Source organism: Pan troglodytes, chromosome 1, assembly GCF_028858775.2.
Source record: "Pan troglodytes isolate AG18354 chromosome 1, NHGRI_mPanTro3-v2.0_pri, whole genome shotgun sequence".
NCBI lineage: Eukaryota > Metazoa > Chordata > Mammalia > Primates > Hominidae > Pan > Pan troglodytes.
In genome coordinates, this window is record NC_072398.2 from 156,546,622 (window position 1) to 156,569,398 (window position 22,777).

General features: G+C 35.6%; 1 protein-coding gene across 8 annotated transcripts in view; it reads right to left on the reverse strand.

Annotated features, from left to right (window-relative positions):
- TNNI3K (TNNI3 interacting kinase) overlaps positions 1–22,777 on the reverse strand; it is a 304,916-nt gene that overhangs the window by 82,131 nt on the left and 200,008 nt on the right. For all 8 annotated transcript variants that reach the window (NM_001204797.2, XM_009459335.5, XM_054659350.2 and 5 more), the window contains 3 exons: positions 19,773–19,825; positions 19,355–19,407; positions 16,262–16,394 (listed from right to left, as the gene is read on the reverse strand). In NM_001204797.2, the coding sequence (NP_001191726.2) occupies positions 16,262–16,394; positions 19,355–19,407; positions 19,773–19,825 (239 nt within the window). The remainder of the gene's footprint in view (positions 1–16,261; positions 16,395–19,354; positions 19,408–19,772; positions 19,826–22,777) is intronic.

The window sequence follows — 22,777 nt, forward strand, 5'->3', positions numbered from 1 at the left end:
GTGCTTAGCAATCACTGATCTTCTAACTCTACTTTGTTACCTTATGATCATTTGGATATTGTTGAGCTGGTGTAGCTATAAGTACATAAGCCAGTATGGTGAGCACATTTAAAATAGTTGTGCATAGTCTAATGGGTGGGGAGGGACTAGTCATAAAATGAGTTAAACTCAGATGCAGGTGCCAACCATCCCCCTTTGAAATTCTTTTAGATTCTGGTATCAAAAATATAGAGTTACTTGTTTGCTTCTTGGCAGTGTGTCTGGAAAATCAGTTTAAGATGAATGATATTTAATTCTTCATTATTCAAAGTAGATTCTGCAAAGTCTTGGCATCTCCTCCCCTTTGCTTTAAGCACTCTTGGCAGTGATGCTACTCATTAGTGCCTCCACCAGAAAGTGGGCAATGTAACATGAGGGGGTCATGAAATTGAAATTTGTCACCTTGAGATTGTTTTGTCAGTCTTGCCTAAGCAGCCATGCTACACTAACATCTGGGAAATTTTCTGGTATTACAGATGCAGGAAGGAGATTGTCAGCCCATTAATCAAATTTTTACCTTGATTGCTACAAAAAATATGTTAGAGGATTTATGTAAATGTTGGTTTCTACTTTAAAGAATGAGACTTTGCCATTAAAGGAGAATAAAGCTAAATTTAAAAATATTAATAACTATTTATTGAGCAACTATTATTTCTCAACACTCTCCTGAAATATTTATCAATAGTTTAGTAGAAATAATAACCTAGATCTAGAGTATGAGTATCCAATAGAACTTTTTACATTGATAAAAATGTTCTTGTAATCCCAGCACTTTGGGAGGCTGAGGCGGCAGATCACGAGGTCAGGAGATTGAGACCATCCTGGCTAACACGGTGAAACCGCATCTCTACTAAAAACACAAAAAATTAGCTGGACGTGGTGGCTGGCGCCTGTAGTCCCAGCTACTCGAGGCAGGAAAATCACTTGAACCTGGGAGGCAGAGGTTGCAGTGAGTCGAGATCGTGCCACTGCACTCCAGCCTGGGCGACAGAGCAAGACTCCGTCTCAAAAAAAAAAAAAAGTTATATGTTGTTAAATATGATAGCATAAAGTTACAGAGCACTTAAAATGTGGCTAGTGTGACTGATAAATTGAGTTTTTAATTTGTTTAATTTTATTTAATATAAATTTAAATAGTCATGGTAAGTGGCTTTCATATGAAACAACATAATTCTAGAGCATAGCTTGCACTCTCATTATCCTGAAAAACAAGAGTTAAACCCAGTATTGTGAGTCAGCTGCAGAGTCTATATAAACATAGTGTCAATTTGTGGATTCAACTTCTCCCTTGTTTGTCGATACTTTATCAAGAAAAGAAAAGACATGAATGGAGATTGTCTATGTTGTTTCTCAAAAGTGATAGACCAGTGAAAAGCTACAGAACAGGCATTCAGCACAACATGTGATAACCTCATTCATGTATTCATTTGTCAAAATGTACTGACTATTTTATGTAAGTGATAATAAACCAAAAATAATCTGGTGTTATTTTTTTCAATGAAAATTGGTAAATGAATAAATAAGAAATATGTGAATGCCTAGTTTTTTTCACTGCATTTTATGGTTCAGTTGTTAATTCTAAAATGCGATTCCTTTTGCCTGGAATGTTCTCCCCTACCTCTTTTTCCTTCGTAACATCTACTGTCATTTAGATCTTATCTTTGATTGACTTTTCCTGGGTACCCTTCCTATGTACTTCCATAACAACCTGTACTATCATAACATGTATTATACTTAATTGCCTCTTTATTTGTCTGCCTGTGCATATAGATCATAAATGCCTTGAGGTCAGGGACTGTGTCTTTTCACCATTGTATCTTCTGTGCCTAGCACAGTACTTGGCTATTAATAGGTATTCAAAAGGTATGCATTATTTCCCTTAGGATAATGGCCTCCAGCTACATCCATGTTGCTGCAATGGACATTATTTTGTTCTTTTTATGGCCATATAGTATTCTATGGTGTATATGTACCACATTTTCTTTATCCAATCCTCTGTTGATGTGCACCTAAGTTGATTCCATGTCTTTGCTATTGTGGACAGTAGTGGTCATTATCCAAGGGGAATTAATGCAGGACCAGAAAACCAAATAACACATGTTCTCACCTATAAGTGGGAACTAAACTTTGGGTACACATGGACATAAAGATGAGAACAATAGACACTGCAGACTACTAGAGGAGGAAGGGAGAGAGAGGGGCAAGTTGAAAAACTACCTATTGGGTACTATGCTCACTGCCTGGTGATGAGATCCATAACCCAAACCTGAGCATCACAATATACCCATGAACCTGCACATGTACCCCCTGAATCTAAAATAGAAGTTGAATAATAGTAAACAATTAAAAAACATAGGCACTAAAAGTGTTATTTAACTGGAACTCATATAAATTCTGGTATATAGGACTCAGTAACATTTATTGAATAAATGAATGAAGATGATAGTAGCTTAACAGCAATAAATATCTTATTCATTATTATGTTTAGAGAACAGGGCACAATGCCTAGCCATCAAGAAACACTGTAGAATGAATATAATGTTTAGTTTAATTCTAGATGACAACATGAGCAGTTAAATTACTGAAATCTAGTGGCAAATTTAATCAATATAATATCTTTTATTCAAAAATATGGGAGGAGGTGCTTCAATAAATTAAAGCAGAGTGACATAATAAGAAGTACCTTTACCAAGGAAATCTGGAGGTCTAATTTTCAGTCTGGCTCTGCTGTAAACTCTCTGGGAGATACTAATTAAACCAATTTGCCTCATGAGCATTAATTTTGCTAAATGTAAGATGAAGCAGGGAAGACAGAGTATAATGGTGGCAAACATGGGCTTTGAAGACAGAGAACCCGAGTATTTAAGTCTTGACTGCCCTCTTACTAGCATGTGACATTGAGCAAATGTCTTATCCTAAAAGAACTTAACCCACAGGTTACTAGGACTAACTGAGATAATATACATGGAGCTCCAGGCACATTGTTGGCTCTCAACAAGTGTAGCTGCGTTGTTGTTGTTGCTATTATCATCATCTGCACATCTAAAAGTCTTACCAATTCTTTTTGGTTTGAACCTAGAGAGCTAGATATAAAAAACATAATTGTATGTTTTCTGTTTTGTTTAGAACACCAGTCAACTTAGGTCCTTTTTAGGTTCTCTTTGGGTATGAATACCAAGTAAAATATTACACTGAGTTACTGCAAATTTTAAGGCTACAACCTATCTCACTGGTCATAAGGCTCAGCTCATAATGCAATATGACTATGCAGAGAGAATGACTGTGCAGCTCTCCATGACAACCTTAATTATCTATACCCCACTTACGGATAAGTTAGTATTAGATTCTCAATCCCTAAAGTAACCTTTCACTGTCTTCTGTTTTATAAAATTAAATTTAGAAACTCACACTAAAAAGATTAAAAAGAGAGCAATACGCTACAATATTTTGTTAGTAAGTTTTGACCAATAGAAAATTACCAGAAGTATCTTAATTTTTCAACTTTGATTGTGTTTATGTGTGTTCTGAAAAGTATAATTGATTCTACTTCATTGTTTTTAATGGGCAGGGCTGTGGTGAGACAAAGCAAATGTGTTCTACAATCCCAGCAAGAGCTAAGACACATTCTTTGTTAAACTGACACTTTTCAATGATGTATCACCAGAGTGTATAGCATCTGAGAGAGACCATGAGATTGCAATCTTGAGATTGCACTAAGAATGGCTTAATTTTTTAAACCACATCCCATTCTCATTACATACTGTCAGAAGAATAGATTAATTTGTTCCATTGTCTGTTCTCATTGCAATCTTTGTCAGTGTAATGAAATATTGGAATGTTAATATCAGCTATATTCATAGAAATATCTCCATCTATTGGACTGATTTAATCTTTCCAGTGATCTGCGTGGTGATTGGTTGGCTCTACTCCTTTTAGTGATAAACTGATAAGGATTAGCACAATAAACATAAGATTTCAGAAATTTAGCTCACTCCTATTTTCCTGTCGCTTGTCAAAGAACAGTCCACATCATCAGTGTGTTTATATCCTATGAAGTTATTATATCCAGAATGCTTTAGGGTCCAAATAATATGCGGAAAAGGACATAATCATCTAATATTTAAGGAGGGGTAGTAAACTCAAATGGCTACCAATATGAGACCTATTGAATATCTGTGTCTTTAAATGTACTTTAATTCATATTTTTAAATACCATATGTGACATAAAAAAGTCTGCAAGCCATATTTGGTTCCCGGACTTCCAGTTTGCAACTCTGAGTTAAAGTCTCAATGTGAAGTCTCACCAAAACCTGCCTAGAAAAAATTGGCAGATGTTCTTAAATTACTGCTATATCCTAGACTACTAAGAGCCTGGCATTAAGGAATCCCAGGACACAGAGTTAAATCTCTTTGTGAACCAGCTGGCGTCACACAGGACAACAAAAAGAAAACAAGAGACTCTCTTCTTTGGGCCCAGACTATAATTTGAAAGTGATCCACAAATCTGGGTACCTGGTTATAAGGAAATGGGAATGGATACAATGCATATTGATGGATTAATTCATCTCAGCTTTCTTCTTTAGTTGATCATGATGTATCAGAGGAGACAAGCCCAGGAGAGAAATGAAATCTGGAAAGCAGGTGTTGATTTCTTTCTCTAAAATGTATTGAGGACAGCTCTTATTTGCCAGGTTGTGCCTGCTTCTTTTTCATCTTGCCTGGTTCTTCTCTATCTGTTTGGCTTCACACCTTGGCTCCTTGTCCTCCTAATCTGATCATTTCCCTCATAAATCTCCTCCTTTTCTTGTATCCATCATTATCATGATGGTTAAGCCAGAAGCCTGGAAGTCTTTCTTGACCTCCTCATTTCCCTTGTGCTCGCACCTCAATCCATTCAGAAGTCCTATTAAAATCTCCCTAAACCAATATCTCCTTTCTCTTTCAAAGCTACTGCTTCAGTTAACGTAATAGATATTTCTTCTAGATGAACTGATTTCCCTGCCTCCAGTTTTGAATTTCTCCAGTCCAGCCTTTGCTTTGTTACAAGAGAAGCATTCTAAAATAATAATAAGAGTTGTTCTATATTCCTTTTTAAAACTTTGCAGTGACCTCCATTGATGACACACACAAGGCCTGTGATAGTTCATTAAATGTGTCAACTTGACTGGGCTAAGGGGTACCCAGATAGCTGGTAAACTGTTACTTCTAGTGTGTCTGTGAGGGTGCTTCTTGAAGAGATTAGCATTTGAGTCATAGACTGAGTGTAAAAGATCCACCCTCACCAATGTGGGCAGGCATCATCCAATGCCTTGAGGGCCCCAACAGAATGAGGAGTCAGAGGAAGGGTGAATTAGCTCTCTTTTCTGGGGCTGTGACATGCATCTTCTCCTGACCTCAGATATCAGCACTTCAGATCCTTGGGCCTTCAGAGTCTGGAACTTACAGTGGTGACCCTCCTGATTCTCAGGACTTTGAACTCACACTGAATTACATCACTGACTTTCTGGGTTCTCTGGTTAGTGGAGAGCATATTGTGGGATTTCTTGGTCTTCATAATCATATGAGTCAATTACCACAATAAATCACCTCTTATACATATAAATAGATATATTCCACTTGTTCTGCTTCTCTAGAGAACCCTGACTTGTACAAGGACTTTCAACATCTGGTTCCAGTTTTACATTTATAGTCTGTGTTGTTTGACTGATGTCCTTGTATTCCCTGATTCATCCCTACTGAACTATCTGTGGATTTCTCAGGCCTCTGGACCTTGCTGATACAGCTTTCTGCTGGATCATCTTCCTCACTTCTTCATAGTTTACCTATTTAACTAGTAGTCATCTTTCAAAAGTGCATTCAGGTATCATCTGTTCTAAGCATCCTTCCCTGATATCCTTTTACTTCCTCCAGTTTGGGTAAAAGGCCCTTCCAGGGAGCATCCTTAGTCCTCTGTGCTTCTCTCTAGTTGAGACTTACTCTGCTGATTTTGCTTCTGTCACTCATTCTCTATACTATGAGTAGTTTGATGGCCTGGTCAGCGACCTATTCCTCTTTATTTTCTGCTTACTATGGCGCAGTTCCTGGCCCAGAAAGAAAGAACTCAGTGGTGGCCTAAAGATAATAATAATAATAATACCTAACATTTATTGAGTGCTTATTATTATCAACCACTGCTCTAACCTTTTGAAGTAGGTCTTATTATTATGACCATTTAAAAAATAAATGAATGCTTGTGAGGATGCAAAGAAAGGGGAACTCTCATACACTGTTGGTGGGAATGTTAATTTGTACAGTCACTGAGATGGAGAACAGCATGGAGGTTTCTCAAAAAACTAACAATTGTACTACGATATTATCCAGCAATCCCACTGCCAGGTATATATCCAAAAGAGAAGAAATCAGTATATCTAAGAGATAGCTGCACTCCCATGTTTACTGCAGCACAATTAACAATAGTAAAGATTTTGAATTAGCCTAAATGTACATCAGTAGATAAATGGATAAAGAAAATGTGGTACATATTCACAAGGAATATTATTCAGACATAAAAAGAATGAAATCCTATCATTTGCAACAACATGGATGGAACTGGAAGCCATTATATGAAGTGAAATAAGCCAGGCACAGAAAAACAAATATCACATGTTCTCGCTCATATGTGGGAGCTTAAAAAAAAATGAACTCATGGAGATAGAAAGTAGAATGATAGTTACCAGAGGCTGGGAAGGGTAGTGGGGAAGATGAGATAAAGTGGAAATGGCTAATAGATACAAAAATACAGTTAGATAAAATGAATAAGATCTAGTATTCAGTAGCATAATGGAGTGACTATAGTTAACAATAATTTATTGTATGTTTTAAAACAACTAAAGAACAGAATTAGAATGTCCCTAATCCAAAGAAATGATAAATGCTTAAGTCAGATATCCCTATTATTCTGGTTTGATCATTACACATTTTATGCCTGAATCAAAACATCACATGTACCCCATAAATATGTACAATTATTATGTATCCATAATAACATAAAAGAAAGAATTAAGAATAAAAATAATAAACTAAGGTATAGATAGGTTAAATAAATTGCACAAGGTCGCAAGACACATGCCAATTCTCTTTAGCCCCTACGGTGTTAGCCTGAAAAATATTTTCTTTAAAATGCTGAATTAATTGCCAACATTAAAAAATGTATAGATTTCTTAATTAATGAGCAGAAAGAAATTAGTTGATATGGTCAGCGTGGGTATACCTACGTTCCTGCTCAGCGCTGTTTGGCTGGAGCGTGAGTCAGAGCACGTGATTTCTTATTCATCACACTGTTCTGCCTTGAGCATCCGCATGGTCCTGTGGGCATTTGATCTTTTTGATTTGACCTTTAAGGTGGTGGATGTGATGGTTTTTCAGTTTTCCTAAACCTGAGATTACAGGTTAATTTGAACATGTGAGATGCAAAAGAGACCCTAACTTCAAGCTTTTCCGAATGTATCCCTATCACTTGTGTAGGAGTCAATGCTAATATTGGTGTTCTTTGTTTATATTTTTCGCAGGAGGTAGTATGCTGTTAAATCCAGAAGGATGAGTCCTGTATAATGCTGCTACTACCATAATTGATAATGCTGTCTCACTTTGCAGTCATGGATTCGTTCCTCGTTGTAAATGGCTAATATGTAGCTTATATTGAATCTGATGCTTCACATAATTTATTGCTGAACATATGCTAGATGGCCTAACCACTGAAATGATATTAGACATCTTGTTTCTTGATTCATGGTAACTGTCCAACTTTGAAAAATTCAGCATCTATCATAAACAAACTCTCTTTCCAATAAAGTACTATACATTTTAATATCTGGGATATTGGAATAAAGATACTCTTAGGCAAGACTTTCAACTTTTTATTAAATAATATTCTCCCTCTAAAGTGGGTAACTATTTCTGGGGTCCATGAACTAAAATCTCAGGGACATTTTTACCTTTTTTAAGTATTTAGTTTATAATTAGCAAAGTCTAATGAAGTAGAGAAAATTACAAAACTGTGAGTAAAATGCGATAAATGCAATGATAAATGGTGACTTGGGATAAGGAGGAAATTGCACTTGATATTGGAGAATTAAGAAAGATTTTTGGAAAGAAATTATATTTAGACTAAGACCTAAAAATAAATTGGAGTTGGTGTAATGAAAAGTGGAGAAGAGTGTCTCTGACAAAGAGACTAATGTGCACAAAGGCATGGAGGTGAGAGGACACATGCTGGGGATATGAAAGTTTCCTGTGGTTGGGATGACTCTGGATGACAGGCTGCATGTGGTGAGATGGAGGCCGGGGACGCAGGCAGGGACATAATCATAAGGGGCTTTAAAGATTGTTTTAAGATGTTTTGTTTTTATCTTAAGAGCAAAAGAAAAACACTGGGGATTTTAAGTCAGAGAAGTGCTATGTTCAAATTTGCATTTTTAGAAAGCTAAATCTAGTGATTGGTGGAAAAAAGATGATGAGCAAAGCTGAAGACAGGATACTATTTAAGATAATGTGCTGTATTTGACATGTGAAATAAGGAAGTAGCAGTGGAGATGGAGATAACTGGATGGATTTCAGAGATAAACTGTAGAACTGAAAATAGGAAAATAATTTTAAAAAGAAAGAAAGAGAGAAATAAAACGAGAGCTAAAGAGGAGTCAAGGATGACTTTGAAGTTTCTACATGGGCCACCTAGAGAACGAGAGTGCCACTGAAGTACAGAATCAAAAGGAGCCTTGACCTTGTATTACACTTTTTCCTAATCTTGCACCTTACAGTTACAGAGAGTTTGCAATTTATAAAGTGTGGTCACAAACATCATCTCATTGAATGCTCACAGTAATTTTTTGTGGTAGTCATCATTAATTGCATTTACTGAGGAAACAGAACTTGTGAAAATGCCTAGAGGTCAGATGAAATGCAACATACTGAGAGTGCAGAAAGTGAACTGATGTTAGTAATGTGAGAGGTACAGAATCAGGGAGAGTTTTACAGGACATAAGAATTTTGAGATTTAATGCTAAGAATATGGGAAGCCATACAATAATTTTAAGCAATGGTAATATATCAGGTTTATGTTTTTAAAATATTATTTCAGTGGATGTTTAGAGATTGGAGAGGAAAAGAAAACAAAAATAAACCAAGAAAGAACAGTCAAAAACAATTTCAGAAGTTCAAATGATAAAGCTGGCAGTTTGCACTAGGGTGATGGCGGATGAAACATTTTGAGAAATAGACAAATATGAGGTATATATCTTACCACTTCAATTCAACATTGTACTGGAGGTCCCTGACTGTTCAAAAAGGCAAAGAAAAGAAAAGAAAAGAAAGAAAGAAAAGAAAAGAAAAGAAAAGAAAGGAAAGGAAAGAAAGAAAGAAGGAAGTAAGGAAGGAAGGAAGGAAGGAAGGAAGGAAAGAAAAAAGAAAGGAAGGAAGGAAGGAAGGAAGGAAGAAAATTCTTTATTAACAGATGACATAATTATTTATGTAGAAATCCCAAAGAAGGTACAAAAAAGGGAACTAGGATGGAGAAGTAAATTTAGTAAGTTTGTGGGGTACTAGATTGCAATAAAAAATATTATATTTCTATATATTAATAGTAGCAAAAAATTGGACATTGATTCATTTTATTTTATTAAGTTCTCGGGAAACATGTGCAGGATGTGCAGGTTTGTTACATAAGTAAACATGTACCATGATGGTTTGCTGCACCTATCAACCTATCACCTAGGTATTAAGCACAGTATGCATTAGCTATTTTTCCTGGTGCTCTCCCTCCCCCTGCCTTCCCCAGCAGGCCCCAGTATGCATTGTTCCCCTCCCTGTGTCCATGTGTTCTCATTGTTTAGCTCCCGCTTATAAGTGAGAACATGTGGGGTTTGGTTTTCTGTTCCTGTGTTAGTTTTCTGAGGATAATGGCTTCCAGCTCCATCCATGTCCCTGCAAAGGACATGATCTCATTCCTTTTTATGGCAGCATAATATTCCATGGTGTATATGTACCACATTTTCCTTATCCAATCTATAATTGATGGGCATTTGGGTTGATTCCATCTCTTTGCTATTGTGAATAGTGCTGCACACTGAACACAAGCATGCCTGTATCTTTATAATAGAATGATTTATATTCCTTTGGGTATATACCCAGTAATGCGATTACTGGGTCAAATGATATGTCTGGTTCTAGGCCTTTGAGGAATCACCACATTGTCTTCCATGATGGTTGAACCAATTTACATACCCACCATCAGTGTAAAAGCATTCCTATTTCTCCACAGCCTTGCCAGTATCTGTTGTTTGTTGACTTATTAATAATCGCCATTCTGACTGGCATGAAATGGTGTCTCATTGTGGTTTTGATTTGCGTTTCTCCAATGATCAGTGATGTTGGGCGTTTTTTTGTATGTTTGTTGGCCGCACAAATGTCTTCTTTTGAGACATGTCTGTTCATGTCCTTTGCCCACTTTTTAATGGGTTTTTTTTTCATGTAAATTTGTTTAAGTCCATTGTAGATTGTGGGTATTAGACCTTTTTCAGATAGATAGATAATAAACATTTTCTCCTATTTGGTAGATTGTCTGTTCACTCTGATGATAGCTTCTTTTGCTGTGCAGAAGTTCTTTAGTTTAGATCACGTTTGTCAATTTTTGCTTTTGCCACATTGCTTCTGACATTTTTGTCATAAAATCTTTTTCCATCCCTATGTCCTGAATGGTCTTGCCTAGATTTTCTTCTAGGGTTTTTATGGTTTTGGGTTTTACATTTAAGTCTTTAATCCATCTGGAGTTAATTTTTGTATAAGATATAAGGAAGGGGTCCAGCTTCAGTTTTCTGCATATGGCTAGCCAGTTCTCCCAGCACAATTTATTAAATAGGGTTCCCCATTGCTTGTTTTTGTTAGGTTTGTCAAAGATCAGATGGTTATAGATGTGTAAATGTGTGGTCTTATTTCTGAGTTCTTTGTTCTCTTCCATTGGTCTAAGTGTTTTTTTTTTTTTTTTTCCAGTACCATGATGTTTTGGTTATGTAGTCTTGTAGTGTAGTTTGAAGTTGGGTACCATGATGCCTCCAGCTTTATTTTTTTTGCTTAGGATTGTCTTGGCTATATGGGCTCTTTTTTGGTTCCATATGAATTTAATTTTTTTTTCTAATTCTGTGAAGAATGTCAATAGTTATTTAATGGTAATAGCATTGAATCTATAAATTACTTTGGGCAGTCTGGCCATTTTCATGATGTTGATTCTTTCTCTCCATGAGCATGGAATGTTTTTCCATTTGTTTGTGTCCTCTCTTATTTCTTTGAGCAGTGGTTTGTAGTTCTCCTTGAAGAGGTCCTTCACTTTCCTTGTTAGTTGTATTCCTAGGTTTTTTTTTCTCTTTGTAGCAATTGTGAGTGAGAGGTTCATTCACAATTTGCCTCTCTTCTTGTCTATTGTTGGTGTATAGGAATGCTTGTGATTTTTGCACATTGATTTGTATCCTGAGACTTTACTGACATTGCTTAAAGCTTAATAGGTTTTTAAGGACTGAGACAATAGGTTTTTGGACTGAGACAATGTGGTCTTCTTGACATAGAATCATGTCATCTGCAAACAGAGACAGTGTGACTTTCTCTCTTCCTATTTGAATATGCTTAGCTTCTTTCACTTGTCCTGATTGTTCTGGCCAGAACTTCCAACACGATGTTGAATGGAGTAGTGAGAGAAGGCATCCTTGTCTTGTGCCAGTTTTCAAGGGGAATGCTTCCAGCTTTTGCCCATTCAGTATGATATTGGCTGTGGGTATGTCATAAATGGCTCTTATTATTTTGATGTATGTCCCATCAAAACCTAGTTTATTGAGAGTTTTTAACATGAAGGGATGTTGAATTGTATCAAAGACCTTTTCTGCATCTATTGAGATAATCATGAGGTTTCTGTCTTTAGTTCTGTTTATGTGATGAATTACGTTTATTGATTTGCATATGCTGAACCAGCCTTACATCGTGGGGATGAAGCCCACTTGATTGTGGTAGATAAGCTTTTTGATGTGCCGCTGGATTTGGTTTGCCAGTATTTTATTGAGAATTTTTGCATCAATATTCATGAGGGATATTGGTCTGAAGTTTTCTTTTTTTGTTGTATCTCTGCCAGGTTTTGGTGTCAGGATGATGCTGGTCTCATAATATGAGTTAGGGAGGAGTCCTTCCTTTTCAATTGTTTGGAATAGTTTCAGAAAAAATGGTACCAGCTCCTCTTTGTACCTCAGGTAGAATTCAGTTGTAAATCCGTCTGGTCCTGGGCTTTTTTTTGTTGATAGGCTATTTATTATTGCCTCAATTTCAGAACTTATTATTGGTCTATTCATGCAAGCAGCTTCTTCCTGGTTCAGTCTTGCGGGGGTGTACATATCCAGGTATTTATCCATTTCTTCTAGATGATTGTCTAGTTTATTTGCATAGAGGTGTTTATAGTATTCTCTGGTGGTTGTTTGTATTTCTGTGGAGTCAGAAGTATATATCCTCTTTATCATTTTTTATTATGCCTATTTGATTATTCTCTTTTCTTCTTTATTGGTCTAGCTAGTGGTGTATCTATTTTATTAATTTTTTCAGAAAACCACCTCCTGGATTCATTGATTTTCTGAAAGGTTTTTTGTGTCTCTATATCCTTCGGTTCACTCTGATGTTGGTTATTTCTTTTCTTCTGCTAGCTTTGGTGGTTGTTTTCTCTTGGTTCTCCAGTTGTTTTTGTTGTAATTGTTAGGATGTCAATTTGAGATCTTTCTAGCTTTTTGAGGTGGGCATTTAGTGCTATAAATTTATCTCAATGCTGCTTTAGCTGCATCTCAGAGATTCTGGTATGTTGTCTCTTTGTTCTCATTGGTTTCAAATAACTTCTTGATCTCTGCCTTAATTTCATTTTTTTACTCAGGATTCATTCAGAAGCAGGTTTTGAATTTTCATGTAGTCGTGTGATTTTTAATGAGTTTCTTAATCTTAAATTCTAATTTGATTGTGCTGTGGCCTTAGAGACTGTTTGTTATGATTTCAGTTGTTTTGCATTGGCTTAGGAGTGTTTTACTTCCAATTAGGACATTGATATTTTTAAGAGTAACATTTACAATATATCAAGAGACACAAAATAGATAGATATAAGTATAATAAAAATATGCAAGGTTTGTATGCTAAAATATATAACAAATTATGTAATGTATGAAATTTAAGAAGACCTAAGTGAAGATAGAGATAAACCATGTTTATTGAGCAGAAGGCTAACACGGTTAAGATGTTCATTCTTCCCAAATTGATCTAATAATTCAATACAATCGAATCAAATTCCAACAAGCTTTTTATAGGAATATAGACAAGCTGATTCTAAAATTTATATGGAAAAGCAAAAAAAATCTAGATGGCCAGAGCCTTTTTAACAAAGAAGAACAAAGTTGGAGGATTCACATTACTTAATTTCACGACTCACTATAATATAGTAAGATAGTGTGGTATTGATTTAAGGGTAGACACATGATCAGTGAAACAGAATAGAGTTGGAAATAAGTGCATACATATATGGTCAACTGATTTTTGAAAAATGTACCAAAATAATTTAATAAGAAAGGATAGTAGTTTTGAAAAATTATGAGAAAAGAATTGGACATCTGTATTAAAAAAACAAAGGAATAAACCAAAGAATACCAAATTCAACCCAAACTGGGTACTTTAAAAAAAAAGAGCTCAAAATAGATCTTATAAATATAAAACCTAAACCTGTAAGACTTCCATAAAAAAATAGGGGGAAGTTTTTATGGCTTTGAGTAAGGCAAAATATTTTTAGATAGGATACAAATTGATTTAAAATTTTCGTAAGATGGATTTCATTGACATTAAAAACATCTGCTCTTTGAAAGACATTGCTGAGAATACAAAAAGGCAAGCCACAGATTACAGGAAAATCCTTGCAAAACATGTAGCAGATAAAGTACTTCTCCCTATAATCCCTATAATCTAAGAACTCTTACAACTAAATGATGAGACTATTTAAACAAACATTTCACAGAAGAAATATGGATATCAAACAAGCACATAAAGTGTCAATATTTCTAGTCAACAGTGAAATGTAAATATCACAATGATGTTCCATGTACCCCCACTCAAATGCCTAATATATACATATATATTTAAAAATAAACAATTCAAAGTGCTGGCAAGGATGTGAAACAACTGAAATTCTCACCGACTACTGTTGGAAATTCATAATGGTACAGACACCTTGGAAAAACTCTTATTATAACATGTAGCAATCCATCTGTTACTCATTTATTCAATGGAAACAAAAACAACCACACAAAAGCCTCAATTATTTGAGCAGATTTATTCTTAATAGCCCTAAAATGAGAAGAACTCAAATGGTCATGAACTTCTGTATGCATAAATAAATCATGGCACATCTATAATATGAAATATTACATAGTAGTGAAAAAGAATAAATTACTGATAAATGAAGTAACATGATTCCATTTATATGACATTGGTATATAAGTAAGCTTATCCGGACAGAAATGAGGTCATTGGCTGCCAAGGGCTGGAGGTGTGAGAAGTGGATTGATCCCAGACAGGCACTGGGAACTTTTTGGAGTGATGGAAATGTTATACATCTTGATTGCCATTGTGGTTATACAGCTGTATATATTTATTAAAACTCATTGAAGTGTTAACCTAGAAAGGTAAATTTTACTGCAGGTATATTATGCCTAAATAAACCCTATTTTTAAAAAGACTATTGCAGTGGTTTAAAGGAAAGATAGCTTGGGCTACGATGGTGGTGGATGATGGTAAGTGGTAGAGAAACCCATGTATTAGAAGGTAAAATAAACAGGGCCAGGTTAATGGATTGACACAGGGGATGATGCAAAAGAAGTTGTATTTCTTTCTTATGAAAAAACACCACAGTACATCTAAAATTATAATCAATTTTCTGTATATCCATCAATCTTATCAGGATGCACACTCTAAGAAGTGGAGAGAAGGAAGGACATCAGAACAAGACCTTACAAATGGCAATGTTGGTACAGCTCAAAATAGAGTCCACACATCCACAGTATAATAAGGGCTAAGTCTAATTTAAAACTATAGAAAATATGTAGAGAAAAATTAGGACAATTACATCATCATTACGCTTAACAAACTATGCACAGAGCACATAACCTGTGAAAAGCACTCTGCTATGCAGGGTGTAATTAAAAGACCATATGGTAGCTTGGGGAAAAAAAACTCCAAAATAGAGTATGAGATGAGATGTGGCTACCTCTCTGTACATGAGTACTCATAAATATTTTGATCTTGGTCAAGACTTTTAACTTGTTAAAAGGGATGTTTAAGTAACATCTCTTTTGACTTTATCCTTCTTATATATTGTTGTAGGGTGGCCATTAGGAGATTACAATATAATCATTTAAAATTACTTATGATTACATTTGACAACTACTTTACAAGTGTGCTAAGTTTTAGGGATGCAAAGTCCTTAAGGAGATTTGTCTAGTGTGACAAGATATGAAAGCAATCCAAATGCAATTGAGAGATAGATGCAAATGAAGTTTACTTTAAACCTAAAATATGTGTATATTTTACCTGTGATTAGATTCCTCATCTTCACTTTCTACACATGAGCAGAGCATAATGTGTATCATCAATGAAAGCCAGACTCACTGCATGCCCCATTTTTAGAATGTATCCATATACATATATAAAAAAATATGCATATAATACAAAAATGTTAGGAAAACCCATCTTCTTTTTTATGATGTGAGATAAGCAGAGAGCAGCCCTAATAGGTTATTTCTGTGTTACTACTTTCTTATCCCTATATACATGTTACAAGGGCAATTTTAAAATCTCATCTCAAAAAATAAATATCACATTGTCCACCTTATTTGCTCTCACATGCCACATGATCATAGTTATATGCTTGTTTTATTAACAATCAATAAATCAAGTCCCAAACTTTAATAAAATATACCTGCATTTCTGTGTGTCTGGGTCTGAAATCACAGGTAAGTCATTAAATTTTCTGGGTTGGGCACAAACCTTAAAACAATTTAAGATTGTTTGCTTACCTCCTCTTTTGCCATCTCACTGAGACTAATCATTTTGTGTAAAAAAATTTTCTTGAAATTATAAAAATCCAGTGAACTTTGTAAAACAGGAAAACTTCAATTGCAGTGTGTCTTACCTGGCTTGAGATGAGCGAATGGAATTTCGCCGGTGAGAATTTCCCACAGACACAGAGCATAGCTGAAGACATCTGCTTTGATGGTGTACCGAGTGCACTGCGTGAACACCTCAGGAGCCATCCAACGGAGGTTCTGCACATCAAGAAACATCCACAAGCCATTTACCAAGTGTTTGGTTCTTCCACTGCAGAGTAGCATTCTTCTTAGTGAGAATTTGCTGTGTTCTCCCGATGCTCTCAAAAGGCATAAATATAAATTAACATCCATATATATTGCCCTCAGTGTGTGCAATAAACATGTTTATACATACACAGTGTGTTTACTGTGGCTGTTCAGTTCCTCAAAGGGCATTTTTTAATCATTGGAAGATCGTAAAGTTCATAATTCTTCCTAAAACATCACACAAGTAATTAATCATCAAGTAAGTCTGCCTCTTATACTATGAGAAGCAGCATTATTTTTTAAAATCTATAAACATCTTTCTCCCTTAGAAGCCTTACAAGGTTCAGAATAGCCAACCATGGATTCATCCAGGGACCCTATGTCTCCCTGGGAGTGAATCACACACTGTGGGAGGTACCTCCTTCAAGTCTTCAGGTTGTAATTTAGGAAGTTACTAAATTAGGCCCATAAATAGTGTGCTCATGGCTGAGGAGAGAAATGGCTCCCGAGGAGTGCCCAGAATATTCCTATGAAGTAGATTTATCACTGGCTGGATCAGGTCTGTCTTACTTTCTCTGCCCAGATGTGCTATTTATGAATGCTGTTTGTGCAGTATTCCAGAAAGGAAGCCCATAAAATATTACAAGTCCCTCCATACAAAGTTCTAGCCTCTGTTTCGATGACATTATTTACATTCTTTTCATTTGTGATTTCACATTTTTCAGTTAAAAAAATAGTTTCCATTCTGGGATGCAAATGCATAAATTTGGTTGATTTCTAGTTTAGGGCGCAGAACACTGGATTTAGAGTTAGGAGATGAAAATTCTAGTTCTGGCTCTACCACTTACTGAACAGCTCTGGGTAGCTGTTCAGTATGTCATGTTTCCTGGACCTCAGATTCCTCAAGGACAAAACAGAGGAGCCACACCCTCCCAGTTCTAAATCCCCATTGCACCTTATTTCATTAATAAACTTTGCTAAACACTTTTAAATGTCCATTGAAGGAAACCATTATTCTTTTATCACTCTTACCAAAATCTTGTGTGTAGTGTTGGCTGCTAATTCTTTTGAAATGTCCACCTTATTTTGAAACCATGCATAGTTACAGCTTTCCAATAATATCTTTATTCTTATTATGGTGCTCATATGCAATTCTTCTACATGAGCTTCCACATTCCAAAGAGTCTCCATTTTTATAGCAGATTATGCATTGTGTCACAACACTGTATATGTGGGAGCAGGTACACAGTATGCCCATTTTTGCACAGAGGGGTCATAGAGTGATTAGATAACATACATAAAGCCACATAACTAATGAGAAACAAAACAGCTTTCAAAATAAATTTCAAATTAACTCTCTTATTCTAGCAGCAGTCTTTAAGCACAGCACTAATTTATTTATTAGCACTAATTTATTTATTTATTAGTGCTGTGCTTAAAGACTATGCGGCTAGAATAAGAGAGTTAATATTATTTGCTGTTGGTTAAATTCAATTTAATTACATTCAACAAAAGCTTATTTAGTTGGAGAGTCTCAACTAACTGCTTTTTAGAATTATGTGGGGGAATTTTTAAAAGATGCAGGGACTCAAGATCAATTTTAGGCCAATAAAATCATAATTTCTGGGGATCAGATTCAGGCATTATGCTTAAAAAAAGTTTCTAAACTTATTTTAATGTGCACCTAGGCTTGAGGACCACTAATTTAGTTGCCTCTATGTCCCATGTCTGGGATGAGCTTTGTGTCCTGCCAAAAGATTACTTACTGTTCCCACCTCCCTTACCTCATAAACTGCCACTTTCCTCCTTGCTCACCTCACTCCAGACATGTTAGTTTGAACACACCAAGAACTCTCCTGCCCCAGGACCTCTGCACTTACTATTGCCCCCACCTGCATAGCTCTCCCCCCATGTAGATTACTCCCACGTCAGGCCTCTTATTAAATGTTAACGTTTTCCTTCATCCTATCTAAATGACAACCTCATCACTCTCCATTCATTTACTCTGCTTTTATTTTTCTTCATAACACTCATCACTTCCTGAGATATATTTTGTTAATTTGTCCAGTATTTATCCCCTTCCAGTAGAATATTAGCTCCATAGGAATGAGAACTTAGTTGATGATGCAAAAAATGAACAAGAAGAGAGGACTGGAGTTAGAAGCCTATTGTGATACTAGTCCAGAAAAGAAATGACGAGAATCTGAACTGAAGCAGCAGGAAGTGAGAGGTTTAAGAGGTTAAGATGAACTTAAAGAAAAGAAAGAGACATCCAGAAAAAGTGACTGAGTGTAAGTAGAAGCAGGAAAGGGAAAGAATGAAAAATTACTCCAGGCTTAGGTAATTAGTTATCACAAGTAGTCCAGAAAGAGAAGTCTACTTTTTTTCAGGGGGAGGGATTGGGGAGAGTGAAGGAGAGGGCAGGTAATGAATTTAATTGCAGACGTTTTGAGTACAATTATCCTTGCTTCAGTTATTATAATTTATATTTTACTTAAACATTAATACTTGGATATACCTCTTATTACATTACAATGTTAAAGTGGAGAACGATGAATAGTTAATAGATGCTGATGAACTACTAATTTTATTGTGAGTTCCCTATTAAATGTTTACTTTACTATAAGTAGTTAGGTGATCTAAATATGAAAAGATCCATGCCCACAACGTTCTTTTCAGTTACATTTGAAACATATTCTGTATTATTTTATCCATACTGTTTTCCAAATATATATCTTATCTATTTCTCTAGTAGAGCCTTGAGATAGTTATTTTGACAGCTTACTAAAAATAAAAACATAAGCCATTATCCCGACACTGAGACAATGACATTTCTTCCAATTAAAACTGCTCTCATCTTACATCCTCTCATGCTGAGTTTACACATTTTAATTGGTTTATAATTATAGGAAACACAAGCAGCAGCAAACCCCAGGTTGTTTTGTCATGTTGTCTTCATCCAGAGACTGTAGAAATCTTGATTCTGAGGGAAAGAGAAAATAAATCATGTCAAAGGAAATATCTTAAAACCAAGGTAAAAGATCACAGTTAAAATTTTGAAACCTCAAGAGACTTCTGTCTTATTCAAATTCTCACTTCCCTTCTCTTGGCTGGAGATAATAAAGAAGAAAAACTAGAAATAAATGACAGAGTTTCAAAATGTAGGGTCATTGAAATTTGAATGATTTAGGGTAGGATAGCTGTCAGTGTTCAGGGTAGGATAGCTGTCAGTGTTCAGTGTAGTATAGCTGTCAGTGTTCAGTGTTCAGTTTCACGGTACAATATCAGGCACCATATTGTACCAGCTAGGAACAAAGAAAAAAAGGATGCCATTTTGGGGTATCTCACCTCCAAAATCTGCCACCACAGCATGCCCATCCTCATAGAGAAGAATATTGTGACTGTAAAAAAAAAAAAAAAAAAAAAGTAGACATTGAGTAAGCTTTGCTATGTCCTAATCTAATTGGTCCCTCAAAGAAGAGGACCGTAGACATCATTTGTTTGCCCTAGAGAATAAATGGGCCCCAAAGGGCTAAATCAAAATTTTTTAGTTTTGCTGATTCAAAACAGCTATTTATAAAATGTAATCATGTTTATACTTTATCTAATGTTGAATGTATAAAGAATTCCTACTTTAGACAAACCCTCTAAACTTGTCAAAAAGACCCATCAGCTGAAGATCAGTTTTTCAGCTCCTTGAGGCTCATTTGCTAACACAATTGTGGTTACAAGGAAAGAGTGAAAAGCATCATGGGCATATTAGAGTCAGAGCAAGAGAATCAGCTTGCTGGAACCCTAGGCACAAGGACAGTTCAAGAAAAGGCCTGAAATGAATGTAGCAAAAGGATTCTCTATGGAAAATGCCATGATCAATACATTCTAGATACAATCTCAGCACAAAGGAGTGTTTTGAGATCTGTGAAATGATGCCAACTAAACCACTTTTTAAGGTTTTGAGGAGAATAGCATAAAGGTCACCAAAGTCCCCCTTCAACCAAGAATTCAAGTTAGATTAAGAAGAGTGTCAGAGTAGATCTTAAATGTTCTCACAACACACACAAAAAGGTAGCCATATGAGGTGGATAGATATGTTAATTAGCCTGATTATGGTAATCATTTCACAATGTATACATATGTCACATCACCTTGTGCCTCATACGTATAACTTTTATTTGTTAATTATACCTCAATAAGGGCAGAAAAAAAAGTGTCCTTTTTAAGAAGTAAATCAAAGCTGAGATAGTCCAAAGAGAGCTTACTCTTCCCCAGAATTAGTAAATTTAATTGTGGACTATTTTACAGACATGCATATGATAGTCCAAGATTGTCTTTGAATGCTCCTTACCATATGTCTTTGATGCCCATTTTACATTTGGCTTGTAAATGAGTCATTTCAGTATTAGGAGATTGCCACTGGAATTTTTTAGTGCATATGGGCTATATTATATTTATTTTATAATAAATTACATAATGTTCCTTTACCCTTAACTATTTTGCTTCATGGTCAAAACAAGAAAAATGCCACTATTTCTTAATCTTGAGTGAGTCCAATATGATATTGAATCACTTTATATAATTGCTTTCCCGCCTTGACTTGACCTTTATAAAAAAGTTACTTTTGAACTTCTCTTGTAATTGCTACTGATTTTATCTTTGGAGTATAAATAATCTTCTTTTAAATTACAGAAAATCTAAAATATGTTAAAATCATTTTTCTTGCAGTAGCGCAGTGTAGAAGTATTCCAGGATGTCAAACAAAACAGGGACCTCCAAGATGATGTCTTTAACCACAAATTACTAATTAATACACATGATGAGAATCAGACTGTCCTGTCAGAGAACTCTACAGCACCAGGAGCTCTCTGGAAGTTCAAATGCAATAAGAAAATTGCATCTACACGCTGTACTACTAGATAGAGTGGGTTAAGAAAGGGATTAGCTTTGAAGTGGGCTTTGAAGAACAGTCAGTTAGTAAGTGTATAAATATGTGCTGAGACTTTATCATGTACCAGGAAAATTTCTTTATACTGGGATATAGTGGTGAACAACACAGGCAAAGACTGAATTTATACGGTAGTGTAAAGGAGATGAGGCTGGAAGAGACAAAGGGGAAATGAATTCTAGATTGGGGAAAGATCTTGGCAAAGGGCAAGAGTTGGGAGTGTGTGTAGTATGCAATAGGAATTATACTAAAAATGTACTTACTAAATCAGAGAGTGCATGCTAAAAAATAATGAGGGAATATTTGGGTGAAAGTGGTGTTGAATTGCTAGAGAATTTGAAATTAGAGAACAATTCTGGACTTGATGCAGGATGTCAGAAGGCACTAGTACAGGTTTTTATGCATATATTTTAATGCTCTGAAATCACAGACTGGTTATTTCCAAATAATTTTAGAATGCAATTACCAAATGACTAAAGTGCGAAGGTAGAGTAGAAAAAAGAAAGCAGTAGAGTGGATCCATCAAAATATCTGAGAGCAGTTTATATCTGGGAGCCTATCTGGGAGCAGTTTAAATATTAGAGACTAAAAGACAACAACAACAACAACAACAAAAACAAAGATAACCTCCAAAATTCTAGCTTTGTCTTCTAACTACAAAGCAATAATATACACAGTGAGAAAGAGCCATATAACCAGAAAACCTGGCAACTTTTGTGAATAAACTAGTGGCTTAGTTGGGAGTCTGTGGAACTTGAGTCAGAGTTATGCTTGGCAAGATTAGACCCACCTGATAAACAACTGTAACATTTATCACATTGAGGTCACATTCAAAATGAACTCTTATAAAAAACAGTAACAAGTCAAACAAAACAAAGGATGCAGTGACAGTTTAGGAACACAGGACAATGAGAGTTCATAGCAATAAATGGGTCTAAATGTCAAAAGGATGCTGTGAAAGTGACTTTGCAGAATGAGAGCAACTTAGCAAGTGCTAGAATAAAGTGAAAGTTTCTATTCACTTCAAGATAGTCTTGGATTTGTCCACTCCTTCTCTAACCACTCAGTAATAATGAAAACTAAATTGTAATACTATCTCTAAGATTCTTTCACTCATTTTTTCCATTTTGAAGTAAGCCGTGCTTCCTATATGGAGTGAAGTTCGTGAAGGGGGGCAGGCAGGGTTGAAGCTGACAGAACCTGTGCTAATCAGTCACAGTGACAGCTTCAGTAGGCATCACACTCAGAGTCAAAGCCTTTAAAATCAGGGAGGTTGTGTGAAGGGTCAGCAATGTCAGGTTTGAGGATACCAGGGAAGGAGAAGAGCTTGGAGCTGAAGCTAGCTAGGACAACAGAAGTGGTACAATTATTATTAAAGGTGAGTTCAAGAGTTTATTACTGAGAGATGTCG